We start from the raw sequence: 14,376 nt of genomic DNA, 5'->3' as shown, positions 1-14,376 counted from the left end.
AGACCTATAGAACTGGACTGTAGGCCCCCTTTCCACCGGTTGGTTCCCAATGGGAACGTTAAATTGAGCGGCCAAAACCTTACCTATATTAAATTGTTTATAGGATCAATATAAGTAAATTAATTTATGATAACCCTTCCACAGTAGTAGCTTTTTCATATTTAATTTGTTTTTGCATATTTTCCTAAATAATGCCTAATTTGCATATTTAAAAAAATATTGTCTTTGTGTAAGTAATCAACTGGGGAAGTTTCATGGTGATATCAATTGAATATAGGTATGGTTTTGCACACTCAATTCACAACGTTCAAATTTTGGAGCTCTGGCTCATGGACTAAGAACCAAAAAGAACTGAACCGGTTCCCATTGGGAACCAATCGGTGGAAAACAGGTAATAATGTAGTGAAGTAAAAGTACAATATTTGGAGCCGAGATTAGTGGAGTAGAAATAAAAGATTTAAAAAAAGACATTAAGCGAATGTGCTTTGTTTACACCACTGCCAACAGGCCGACCCATCTGTGGAGCGGCCAACACAGGTGCATATAAAGAGACCAGGCGCCGCATCAAGCTCGAGCACTCGACCAAAGGTTTGCTCTCTGGAGTTAGATCTGTAGGTAGATGTTTTGAAGCCGGGAACAGAACACAACGGGCCCAGGTGTGACCCATTTCACTGACTGTCCCCTGGAGATCTGTCCCATAGCTGCCCCATTCCTGCTGCCATATACATGCTGTGGAAAGGAAGCAGCGACAAGCGTGCAAAGCAAAGTGGTGCGGGGGAGAGTTAATTGTCACAGCTGAGGGTCAGCCACACACAAAAAAAAAGTGTTTCAATCATATCCAGTGATATCATACTATAAATGTGTCATGCTGGCAGACTGCTTATTTGTTTGCATTTCAGCTGGCCTTTGTGTTGATTCCTTTTGATATTTTGTAGATGTGTGTGCATGCGTTATTTTCTTTACTGTTTCATTTTAAGTCGCAGGGGCCTTGTTTGTAGTCAGTGAGAAGAGCAGTTCAGCTTTGACGATTCGAAAATTGGACAAATGAGTTGAGCAGGTGGAGGGCATGAGGTAACGACGCTGCCGCAGGCTGCCATTGGTTCAGGGCTGGAAGGCTCTGCCTATAAGAGCCACTGTTGCAGTGTGAACCCTGCTTTCCCAGAAGGCAGAGACGCGCAGACTTCCAGCAATAGTACAGTGGATATAAGCTCCCCTATTTCCAAATTGTGGATTTAACCCATTCTGGACTGGAACCCCTTTTGGTGTTTTAACTAAGCATTATGTTATACTTTAGCTATAACATCTGTGCATTTTGCACAGCCATTCAATTCTGACTGTAATGCAACGCCTTGAAACGGAGGATCGACTCGACGCATCTGATCGCGACGTCGTCGACTTCCGGATCAAACTTGTTCGCCATGAGCTGACGTTGCTGAAATATCCACCGGAGATCGCCGGCCCCATAAACACAGACGTCTCTCCTAACCCTGGACGTGCACGGAGGGTACGCGGCGCCCCGCGTCACGTCACCAGCGTGGTCCACCCAGTGCATCAGGCAAGCGATGGCGTTCATCTCGGACGTGTGGTACAGCCTGTGGGCCGGCAGCGACCCTGGCACGGAGCTCACCCTGTTCAGAGTGGCCCACAGATGCTCGTCTGGACTGTACGTGTCCTCGGACCACTCCATGAAACGCCGAACCTCCTCGTTGTCCAGCACGTGTGTCACAAAGTCTCTGGTGACCGCAAAGTAAGCGCTGCCTGTGAACATTGGCTCGATCGGCGGGGGGCTCTTCCTGATTCCCGTATCGGTCATGATGGCACCGGCGACTTCGTAACGGTTCTGCCAGCGACGCCACTTGAAGTCCGACACGTCCTCGGACTCCAGGCTGTTTTTCCCGTTGAGCAGCTTCAGCACCTGAAGCATTTCCGCGTTGGTCTTGATGGGGAGGTCTGCGCCGCAGGTGTTGAGCAGATACCTCCACCGGACGGGGGACTCCACCAGGTCCTTCATGCAGTTCAGATCGGCTTGCACTCGAGACCAGGACGCGTAAACGACTCTCTCCAGTTTGCTGGCGACGAACACGTTGGGGAAACAGGACACGATCGCCCTCACGGCCTCCAGGAACCCCTGCGGCGACTTCGCGTCTACGTGGACACAGTAGACGTTCTGTGGATGATAGACGGCACGCAGCAGTCGCTCGAACAACTCGACGTCTGCGTGAATGACCATGGAGTAGGCGATGGGGAAGTCTCTCTCCTCGACGCTGAGCGGCGCCGTGACAAACCCTCTGTCCTCGACGTAAGCATTGCAGTCCTTCGTCGCGTCGAGGTAGAAGTCCTCCGACAGTCTCCCCTTAGAGCCCAGGAGTCGAGCGACTTCGTCCTTCCTTCCCGCCATGTCTCCCCGGACGACGGCGGAGCAGATCGGCAGGTCCTCGACATACTCCTTTGGTACTCGCTGGCCGGTCACCGAGGGCCACTCGGAGGCGGAATGTATCGGACGCGACAGTGGGTCCCACCTCATTGGATGCGACTTTTGGAGCCGGTGAACGAATACCGACCTGTGGCTTACGGACATGTAGTAAACAAACCAGGCCACTGAGGCCAGTGCCAGTACAATAGCTATAAAGGCCAAGTGTCTTTTGCGGGCCACTCTAAACATCTTTCTCTGTAGGGGTTGAGGATATTCCGTGGTCACAAGTGCGGAAGTGCTGACTAGATGTAACGTCTTGTCTAGAGGCTGCCGAATAGATGGGATTCCGGGTTTAGAGATGGAAGCTTTAACTTAGGTTTAAAGTTAGATTTATCTTCTTGAAGTAACTCTACAGAAATCTTAAATCCGTCAGAGAATATTTGCTGGCACGAGGCCTTATAAAAGGAGGGAGTGACGTAACGACTAGGTAGTCGTGACGTCAACCCTGACAGTACCCCCCCTCGAGGAACGCGTCCACGCGGGTTTGGGGGGAAGGCTGAGGATGGCTGAGGTAGCCTGGGATGGCTGAGGTAGCCTGGGATGGCTGAGGTAGCCTGGGATGGCTGAGGTAGCCTGGGATGGCCGAAGTGGCCTGGGATGGCCGAAGTGGCCTGGGATGGCCGAAGTGGCCGGGGATGGGTATAGAGGGGGTTCCAGGTGGTCCTTGAGGGGTTCCATGTGGTCCTTGAGGGGGTTCCAGGTGGTCCTTGAGGGGGTTCCAGGTGGTCCTTGGGGGTTCCACTTTGGGGATATTTTAGGATATTTTAGTCTCCATCTTGGGGTTCAACTTTGACCGTGCAACCTGGGCAGGGGAATTCAACGTTGCCCCCAGCCGGAGGCGGGTTGTCGCCGGTAGGGGGAAATTCATTGGGTGAAATGGAGCCTGAAGACATGCTCAACCGCTGCGACCAAAATCTTGGACGGATTTAACTGTAGGGGTTGAGGATATTCCGTGGTCACAAGTGCGGAAGTGCTGACTAGATGTAACGTCTTGTCTAGAGGCTGCCGAATAGATGGGATTCCGGGTTTAGAGATGGAAGCTTTAACTTAGGTTTAAAGTTAGATTTATCTTCTTGAAGTAACTCTACAGAAATCTTAAATCCGTCAGAGAATATTTGCTGGCACGAGGCCTTATAAAAGGAGGGAGTGACGTAACGACTAAGTAGTCGTGACGTCAACCCTGACAGTACCCCCCCTCGGGGGAGTGAAGAATTATACTGTAGGGGTTGTATTTCCACGGACACAAGCGCGGGAGATGCTGACCAGAATGGAGCCCAAAGTTCAGAAGGGCAAAGTCTTGTCTATCCTGGCTACCGGATATGTTGGATTCCGGGTTTTAGCGATGAGAACTTAAACTTGAGTTAAAGTTAGATTAATAATTCTTAATGACTCAAAAGTGATTTATAATCAGTCAAAGGGTAATTGCTGGCACATGGCCTTATAAAAGGGAGAAGTGACGTAACGACTAGGTAGTCGTGACGTCAACCCTGACATCTCTGATCCTCCTGGTTTGCTTTGGGTCTACCGCTGTGAGCCCGTCCAGGCTAGGGTCGTGCACTGAAAATAGCCGGAAAGATGCTAAAGACTGGAAGGCTTAATGAGGAGTGAGTTAATGGGACGAGCGTCTGGTTCGAGAGTTCTTCAAAGACGTTCAGCAGATATTATACTTAAAAAACGTAAAGCAGATAATTAGGTTATTAGCTTATATCCCATTGCTGAGAGGTCTACATAGTCCCGCTGATGTCACTACGTCCACGTATTTCATTTTGTCGATGTCTTTTCAGAAGGGGGAGCGCCTGCAGGATCAACGACAGGTCTGCTCCAGATATGTGGCCCATGGTGACACCCCCAGGTAGGGATGGCGCTCGATAACCGACACCCGAAGAAACCCGATAACAAGCTTATTGAGTACCCGTTATCAATATGATTTGGGCTTATCAAGCCTGTTATCGAGCATAATACAAAAATGTAATCATCCATTCTGGCACAAACACGTCGGTCTAAAAGTGTATAATGCCAACCAGTGCTGCCCGGGTAAACAAAATGACACTTTTAAAGTGACTGTACACATATTAACCAGTTTCTTTAATATTATTTTACTGGTAAAAAGGTAAATTGCCTTCCGTCTGTTAGAAACCTACTGTATTTGATGGCTCTAGTAAAAGATACTGGTTCTGTTCAGAATTTATTGTCTCCCATCATTCCACAAAATAATAGAAAATGCTCGATAGTTGGCTCGATAAGAACCCGGCTTGATAAGCCTGATCGTTAAGGTGCTCGTTATCAATAAAACTTAACGAGCTCCATCCCTACCCCCAGGTTCACACAATCACTCTCCACTGAAGTCTTAGGCCTCACTCACACTGTTGCAACATGCATACAACATTTGTCTTGTGTCTTGTCCGTGTTTAATGCATTTCCAATGGAAGTCACATGGTTTGACAAAACATTTTTGTTTGATGGCTGTGTTGTGCTCCCCTCCCCCGCATCAAACAAAAATGTTTTGTCAAACCATGTGAATTCCATTGGCAATGCATTGGGGCGGCCATAAGGGCCATTAAACACGGACAAGACACAAGACAAATGTTGTATGCATGTTGCAACAGTGTGAGTGAGGCCTTACCCCCCTGCATGGCTGCGTGTCTGGAGCCCAAAGCACACCAATGATTCGCCATCAGTGTTGTTTTTGGCAGCAAATTTTGATTTTAGTTTTAGTCATAGTCTCTTGAATAGTTTTAATTTAGTTTTAGTCACATTTTAGTCACCTGGAATGTTTTAGTGTTAGTCTAGTTTTTGTCGACAAAAATCACAAGATTTTAGTCTACTAAATTTACAGTTGATTTAGTCGAACAAAATGTATTTTGGCGGGCCTTGATGCCGTCGTAATGACGTAATCACTTGCTGGAAATAGCCGATCTACAAGCCCACAACACGTTGTGAGCTTATAGATTGGCTATTTTTAGCATGCAACTAATTGTAAAATGACTATTTAGTTTTTGTCAGTGAAAAAAGGTAGTCGACGAACATTTTTCGTTTTAGTTTTAGTCGCCGAAATTAACACTGTTCGCCATGCAACTGCTATCAACAACATGCACTTGCGACAGAATGGTGCTTTAACTGGACATACATCACGCCCATGAAGTGCCGAGGTGAGCCGAGCTGCAACGAATATATCCGTTTCCACAGCAATGATTTTTGCGATGTAACACAAACCGCGCGACTTGACGTAAAGTGACAACTTGGATGGGAATTTGCATTTTCTCATGCCAATAAAGCTCCTTTGAATTGAATCACTTGCAACGCGACGACATGCGCGACGTGCAACGGGACACGTCAGACGTACCGCATGCTACGGATGCTAAAACGGTTTCGTACTGTCTCGAATCATTGGTGTTTTTAGGCTTATAAGGGCGGATTCAGACTATACGGTCCCAGGTGCGCACTCGTCGGGACCAACTTGGCAGATGTTGTGTTTAGTGTGACCGCAGCGTACCGTTCCCTAAGGCCTCACTCACACCTAAGGGTGCACTCACACGGTTAATGCAATTCTCTGTGCTCGTTGGATCAATGCTGTGTTGTGTCATGGCCGCCCAATGCATTTCCAATGGAGGTCACATGGTTTGACACAACATTGTGTTGTATGAGGGGGAGGGGCGCATTCGACTGCGCCCCTCCCCCTCATACAACACAATGTTGTGTCAAACCATGTGACCTCCATTGGAGGTCCAACGAGCACAGAGAATTGCATTAAAGGTGTGAGTGCACCCTTAGACACACGCAAGACACACTTGTGTCCTGTGTCTTCTGTGTGTCATCATGGCCGCCTCAATGCATTTCCAATGGGAGTCACATGGTTTGAAGACACAGCCTTGTTGCATGGGTGGGGGGAAGGGCAGAAGACAGTCAGCCATGCAACAAGGTTGTCTCATCAAACCATGTGACTCCCATTGGAAATGCATTGAGGTCGGCCATGACACACAGTAGACACAGGACACAAGTGTGTCTTAGGTGTGTGATTATGAATCCCACCAACGTTCTAGGGTAGACCCGCCTCACCATGTGTCTGATTGGCTCCCGGGAAGGCATCGTTTTACTGAGGTTAGGCCGTTCGGGTTAGGTTTAGGGGGGTGCATACTTAGTTTAGACTAGTCATTGGTTAGACATGGGTTAAGGTTAGGTTTAGGTGTGCTGCCCCGCGGGAGGTTAGGTTTAGGGTGAGGGTTTGAGATAGGTTGTAGTTGTAGGACTAATGACTGGTCGCAAAAACGAGAACTGTCAATCACGACTACTGGCCAATCACAGCAGGCCTTTCCTAGAACTGCGGTGGGATACATAATAACGCGTCTTAGGTGTGAGTGAGGCCTAACCAAACGTATACCCATGTAGTCTCGGGTCCGATTGACGCGTACTCGGATACGGATCAATGCAATGTTCCATGAGGGGAGGGCATCAAGGCCTCAGGTATAGTGGGGCGCGGGGGGCACGTTGTGAGAGGCAGAAGGCCAAGCTGAGGGGTCATGGTGACCATGGCCTCCATATTGGCCTGTGTACATAAATTATGTATATGTGGTTGCATAGTACGGCCTGTTCAATAAAGATATCAATACATCAATCAAAATGCATGTTTGCCTCCACCGTTGGAGTGTGTGTGTGTGTGTGTGTGTGTGTGTGTGTGTGTGTGCGTGCCTGTGTGCCTGTGTGCGTGTGTGCGTGTGCACGTGCGCGTGTGCGTGTGTGTCGGTGTGAAATGAATGGTTGAATGTGATTCACATGGATGAAGCGCTTGGGAGAAAGGCGCGCTGAATAAATTCACCATAACATTTGTTTTGTCGCATCGCACGTGTTTGCAATACGGCTGTGGCAACATTGCACACGCAACCGTGTTTATTTGATTTAATAGAGACATCTTGCAAACAATAAAAAATATGAATACGGTGAGAAAGGGCAAAATGAAAGCATACAGACAGTGAGAAAGGCAACTTGTCGTGTGTCATAATAAAAGCGGTGCACATGTAGAGTACATGGCATTAATAGAGCTTTTATTGTGACAAATTTAGCAACATACAGTAGGCACTTACTGTGTGTTGCAAAAACACAATCAGATAAAAAGTGAATGGTAAAATGGCATCTGCACAGCCATACACTGTGAGGGTGTTATCCCAGTCTCTGGGAGCCACTCACAGCCCATATAGTGTCATTTGGTATGTTTTAAAGATGGAGTGCTGTGATTTTTGTATTTATTTTCCAGTGTCTATGAGGTGACAGTACTTCATAATTAGACCCCTTGGTGTGGTTGTTATGTCCAATGATGTCTTCCCTTTGTATTTAGGGTTTCTTCCTGGAGGCTGAAATCTTCACAGTCAAACGTGCCAATGAAAAAAACAGTGATATAGTGACATCACACTATCATCCCCTCCCCTAACCCCTCCCCCTTTACCCTAACAACACAACAACCCCATAAGGGATACATTCTGATGCATGATGAGTGCTTTCACCGGAAGAACAGCATGTTGCTAATGTAGCCCCCCAGCCAAGACCCAGCCCGCAACAGCCCTGCCAATGGGGCTCAGCCCTATTGGCACGGTAGGTTGCTCGTTGGTCTGGCGAGTGGGAGGCCCGGGTTCAATCCCCGCTTCCGCGTAATGCTACAATCTGGCGTAGTCGGCAGGACGTGGAGCGTGATATCGCCGCGTGAGGGACATGAGGGACATCGTGTGCGGCGGTCCGCGGTGTGAAGTGAGAAGCGTGCGGACGCGCTTCAAAGACTGGGGGGATGATTGTAGCCCCCAGCCAAGACCCAGCCCGCAACAGCCCTGCCAATCGGGCTCAGGCCTCACTCACACCTTTCGATCTAGCATACAACATTGATGCATGCTTGTTGTATGAATGTGGTGAGTGTCATGGCCGCCCCAATGCATTTCCAATGGAAGTCACATGGTTTGTAGTCCACATTTTGGACTACAAGCTGTTGTATGGCTTTCGGCTGTGTTTCGAATGCCCCCCTCCCCCTCATACAACACAAATGTTGTGTCAAACCATGTTACTCCCATTGGAAATGCATTGGGGCAAGCTGTGTCACACCCTTTGTATACAACAAGCATACATCAATCTGTTGCGACCGTGTGAGTCGGGCCTCAGCCCTATTGGCACGACAGGTTGCGAGTTGGTCTGGCGAGTGGGAGCCCTGCTTCCGCGTAATGCTATACACTAACATGCTCTTATACTAAATCATCTTAGGCCTCACTCAGACCTTTACTGCATTGCTGTATGCTTGTTGGATGAATGTTGTGTAGTGTCATGGCCGCCCCAATGCATTTCCAATGGGAGTCACATGGTTTGACACAACATTTGTGTTGTATGAGGGGGAGGGGCGCAGTCGAAACACAGCCGAAAGCCATACAACAGCTTGTAGTCCAAAATGTGGACTACAAACCATGTGACTTCCATTGGAAATGCATTGGGGCGGCCATGACACTACACAACATTCATCCAACAAGCATACAGCAATGCAGTAAAGGTCTGAGGCCTTAGTCATCAATACCAACGATGAACAAGTGGTGGAAACAGTAATTTTACTTAAGTAAATAAAAGTATCAATGCTGCTATAAGTAAAAGTCTGGAATTCAAAATGTACTTGAGTACAAAAGTATTGTCATCAAAATGTACTTAAAGTACCAACAGTAAAAGTACTCATTGTGCAGAATATCCCATTTAAAATGTTCAAATGTATAAAAAAAAAATCTAGCGTCTAAAAAATAAAAATAGCAGATCTACAAGTTCACAATGCGCGTACAGTAGATCGGGTATTTTCAAACTGCCTAAATATATATAGGGCTGAAGTTGTTACTGCATATGTTTCGTAATAATAATCAAAATCTACAAAGTAACTAAAGTATTCAAATATATTGTGGCATGTCGCTAGGCAACAGGCCGCCAAGTAAGCATGGGCCCCGAGAGAGCCAGTGGGAGAGAGGCAGAGTGCAGCCGAGAAGACCACGCCCACCACTCGGCCAGCTGGTAGACGCTCGCTACGTACCCGCCTACATTCTGTCTCAAGTTCATGCCTACTCATCAAGGCCACCTGTGCGGCCAGACAGACCGATAAGGTGTAGACGAGGCTGCCTCTGCCCTCATTTCCTCTCTGACTCTCTGAGGGAACAGGTCGGGCTATGCTCTGGCGGTAAGAGGCTCCACTCGCATTCACACACACACACGACTGTCTCACAGCATTGATGATGTATGAAGCAATCGCTAATACCCACGTCTCTCTTCCATATAGGTAACCCGCTCCCGACTATAAATCGGAACATAGACCACTCGCCTGGCTGGATTTAGACGGGGAAAGAAGTACCCGTCATTGTGTCACAGCCAGGAGTGAACAGTTGTGACATTGTGACAGACGGACATTCACCGTGAGCCTCTTGTAGGGACAGAGCCAGCCGGCGCCACCTGTAGGGAAAGACAGGAAAGCCTGGAGCTCCCACAATGAGTGACATTTCTGTTTGATTCATGCATTTCTGTTCTGCTCTCGTTATCAAGCCCATGCCCACGGGTCTGTGAACCATAAATAGCCGAATTGGCGATATCCTGTATCCACCCGAGTGTCCTGGTGTTGTTCAGTCCCCACAATATGGAGTAAAAGTTGTCACAGTACAGTACGTGGATCTGTGTGGGCGTGGGGTTGCCTATACCAGCTTCCAGCCTTGACACACCTGCCGGCCATCAACTTATCAGCCCCTCACAGTATTTAAACCCTGGTATTCTCGCCACTCATCGCCAGATCATTGCACAACCTCTCATGGTAGTAGCTTGACTCTAAGCCATGAAGTGTTTACTTTCTAGTGAAGTTATAGTTTAGTTTCCTCTGCATTTTCTCCCCGGATCATGGAAGTCTTTCTGCCACAGATGTCATCGATGAGCTTCCAGCTCATGCCATGCTTCTGGTTAACATGAGCCTCCTCGATCTCCTTAATCTTCTGGGTAGGTGGACTGTTGTTCCAGTGTTGCATATGACTTGGTAGAGCTCCTCCTTCCTCCGCCTGTATTCCTCCTTCAGAACCTCTCCTTTTCGACCAGCGACAAAGTCCCTGTGTGCTGCTCTCAGCTCCTCAGCTCAAATGCGGAGGAACGGGTTGAAGCATCGTACCAGCACTTCAAAACACTCCTAGGTAACCCACCTGCAACCGAGGATGAGGATGATCCATGTCTTCCATGACCTTCCCATTCCAGATGGACCATTCCCCATGGATGAGTACCAGAAGGCCAAGGCTACGATCAAGTGCGGCAAGAGCTGTGGGGAGGATGGATTGACACCAGAGGTTCTGAAATACGTGCCCATAGACGAGGTGGTGCTAGATTTTATCAACAAAGCACACATGTCTGGAGAGCAGCCGGAGCTATGGCGCACAATGAACATCGTTCCAGTACCAAAGTCAGGTGACCTCACCAAGACGGACAACTACCGTGGCATCAGCCTGAGCTCACAAGTCGCCAAGACCGCTAACAGGATGATCCTCAAACGTCTTAGACCAATCTTAGACGCTCTACTGAGAAACTCACAGAACGGCTTCCGCCCAGAACGAACAACAGTCGGGCAGATAATGGCACTGAGGAGGAGCACAACCTGTCAGCGGTGATCACCTTCATTGACTTCCAAAAGGCTTTCGATACCATCCACCCGGGGAAACTCATGAGTATTCTACGTGCCTACGGAATTCCAGAAAAGTTGGTCCAGATGATAGAGTCAAGCTACAGCCAGACTCGAGCCAAGGTCCAAACCTGTGACGGTGACACCAAATAATTTGAGATTCTAGCAGGCGTCTTACAGGTTGACACTCTTGCCCCCTTCCTGTTTGTTGTAGTGATGGATCATGCACTGAGACTTGGGGGCACGGTGGCGCAGTCGGTAGTGCTGTCGCCTCACAGCTAGAAGGTCCTGGGTTCGATTCCCGCTAGGGACGCTGTGGGCGCTGGGGGCGTGTTCCCTCCTCCGCGTCATCAGTGCCCATAACCGAGGTGGGGTTGGCGAAAGGGCCTTTCTGTGTGGAGTTTGCATGTTCTCCCCGTGTCCCCAGGGTAGGTACCCTCACAAAAAACATGCAGTAATCCTGGTCTCTAAACTACCTCCCCCTGGCCAGCCGGGGCGCCTGATGGAGGGGAAAGGAACTGGTCGGAATAACGTGTTCCTTCCACGTGCTACGTCCGGCCGGGGAAATTCCCCCCTGTCAGGTGAAAAGAATCAGCTTTGACTCCTCATGCATAGAAGGAAGCATGAGGTCAGTCCGCTGCCCCCCCAGGTTGGCAGAGGAAGGGTAGCACCCAGGATTACATTAGATAATTGACACTGGGTGAAAAAATGGGTTGAAAAATTGTGGGATAAAAATTATATAAAAAAAAAAAGATCATGCACTGATACTTGCAATCAATGGCAGAGAAGAGGCACTGGGGTTCACTCTGGTCCCGAGGAAGTCAAGCTACTACTGGCAGTAGAAAAGGAGTGCAGGAAGATCGGCCTCAAGCTCAATGCCAAGAAAACAAAGGTAATGACAGTCAACACCGAGGACAGAACCATTGCCACTGCAGACGCTTGAGCGAGTCGAGGACTTCAAGTACCTCGGGGCCTGGACTGCCTCAACTGAACAGGATCTGAAGGTTCGGAGAGCATTTGCCTGGAAAGCCTTGCACGGGATGAGGAGAGTGTGGAAATCAGATATGGGAGAAGGCCTTAAGAGGCAGCTGTTCATAGCTACTGTGGAGTCAGTACTGCTGTATGGGGCCGAGACATGGACCCTCACAGTATAAGTCTACACAAGAATGCTATGAATGGCACTAGGTGTCACATGGACAGACTGCATCAGAAATATGGACCTCTATGGGGACCTACCGTACCACGGGTTACGGACAAAGTCAGAGAGAGAGGGATGAGGCTGGCAGGGCACCCAGAACTTGAGGCAAGTAAATTGACCCTATATGGGAGCCAACCCTGGGTAAAGCCAGGAGGGGAAAGAAGCGTACCACCTAATGTAGACGTGCTGCGGCGCGACAGCTTGGCTGACAACACTGAAGAGCTCAAGAACCTGATGTTGGATAGGAAATTGTGGAGGTCAGCGATCCAGGAATCCTGACTTGGTGTTGGCTAGACCTCACTCTTTGCAGCAACTACTAGTTTAGTTTAGTTATCTGTTAGTTCCTATAGTATAGAGGGTATGCGCGTGACATCATCATCAAACCCGGAAGTTATGCAGGAATGCCTACTGAGTGTCAAAAAACTACTTTCTGGCCTTGACAGCCCATACATCCACACAGAAAAGTCCAATCTGATTGCATTAAACAACGTTAAACAATGTTAAACTCACTTTGCATGTTGCTTTGCCACTCGATTTGCCACTCTATGTGCCATTCACTTTAAGCATGCGCATATACCCTCTATTCCTAGTTTTGCTCCTGTGTGTTTTCTGTAACCCAGAACACAGCTCACCTGTTCTGTTCCACTGCCTGCTTGTTGCCTGCCCTATAGACTGCTCACCTCCGACTCCCATGTTCGTTTCATGCCACCTTCACATTTTACAATTCACTTATTGTGAATAAAATATACCTTTTTAACACAGTGGATGCGGGAGAGGGATTTCTACGTGGTTCAAATCTCAAACGTCATGTGCGGGAAGCGGATTTCTACGTTTACAGTACATTTGTATTGATTACTTTCAATCGTCTTTCTACACACCCGGGCACTTTATCAACTAGCATCGGATGATAGCACAACACTCCGATCACGTGATCGCAAAAAAAAAGAAAAAACTGCCTCTCCCCCTCCCTTCCTGAAAACAGCACGAGAGCCAGCCTCATAGAGCCCCCGTATTGTCAAGTAAAGGCTGTCCAATGCTCCGTCGGACCATAGTATGCCTCCCATGGAACTCGGGGCAAAAAAATTGCTTCATAACAAGCCAATCGTGTCGCTCTCTTTGTTTCAGGGAGGGGAGGGCTCCCCTCATGTGACTTTCAATGAAGGGGTTGTGTCAACTTGTGTGTGTAATCTGATCCCCGAGTGTGACTTCAACTTCAGTCTCTCCGTCAGATTTCTCTCCTTTTTTCTTCATATTCAAACAAAGAACGCATGGATTGTATCGCCTGTGCGTGCGGTTATTTCTTTATCATGATGATCAACGCCGGTCAGATAGAACATGGCAAATGTGTTGTGTTGTTGGGCAGTAATACTAACCGCCTAAAAACATCGGAGGCAACTCACAGCGCGAGCACGGCTTTCCGAGTTTTTATGTCAGACAGCGTCTGACATAAAACAGCTTCTAATTAGCCTTTCTGTTCAAGAAGAGTAGGCTACTACAAAAGCAGGTGTTACATAAAGGTGCATATCTCCAGAATGGAAGATGGTAAAATCACATTTAAAAAAAAAAAAAGTATAGTGGACAAGTTACGCTTTCTTTTGAGGTATGCTGTGTGATTCTCGCTATAAGAGAACATTTACTGTGGGTCTCAGACAAGGTCCTTCGTTCAATGCATCACCTTTAGCACAGGCGGAATAGCTCTGCTCAAAATGGCCAGCATTCAAATTGTTAACTTGCTTCATGTGTTTGGCTCTGCTTTTGGGTTAAACTTTATGCAAACCGTGACAATATATGGTAAATGGTAAATTTTTATCCAAGGCGCTTTACATAGATTGTGCATTACATTCACCCATCCACACGCACATTCATACACCGATTGCGGCGGAAGCCATGCAAGGTACCAACCAGCACATCGGGAGCAATTTGGGGTTCAGTGTCTTGCCCAAGGACACTTCGACATGTAGACAGGAGGAGCCGGGATTCGAACCTCCGACCCATGGATCATTGGACGACCTGCTCTACCTCATGAGCCACAGTCGTGGATTTGAGGTGTAGTGGAGA

The 14,376-nt window shown here is 48.1% G+C and overlaps 1 protein-coding gene across 1 annotated transcript; it reads right to left on the bottom strand.

The window, feature by feature from the left end:
* Window positions 1–1,324: 1,324 nt before the first annotated feature.
* On the bottom strand, window positions 1,325–2,524 carry LOC306924409 (beta-1,3-galactosyl-O-glycosyl-glycoprotein beta-1,6-N-acetylglucosaminyltransferase 3-like; the record flags this gene model as incomplete). The annotated part of the gene is made up of 1 exon (XM_079502904.1): window positions 1,325–2,524. One exon carries the CDS (start codon window positions 2,522–2,524, stop codon window positions 1,325–1,327), a length of 1,200 nt encoding a protein of 399 aa, XP_079359030.1.
* Between the last annotated feature and the right edge of the window lie 11,852 nt (window positions 2,525–14,376).

The sequence above is a fragment of the Electrona antarctica genome, assembly GCF_951216825.1.
Source record: "Electrona antarctica genome assembly, chromosome: 6".
NCBI classification, from domain to species: domain Eukaryota; kingdom Metazoa; phylum Chordata; class Actinopteri; order Myctophiformes; family Myctophidae; genus Electrona; species Electrona antarctica.
Note: the sequence above shows the minus strand (reverse complement) of the source record. Positions and strands in the feature narration are given on the sequence as shown.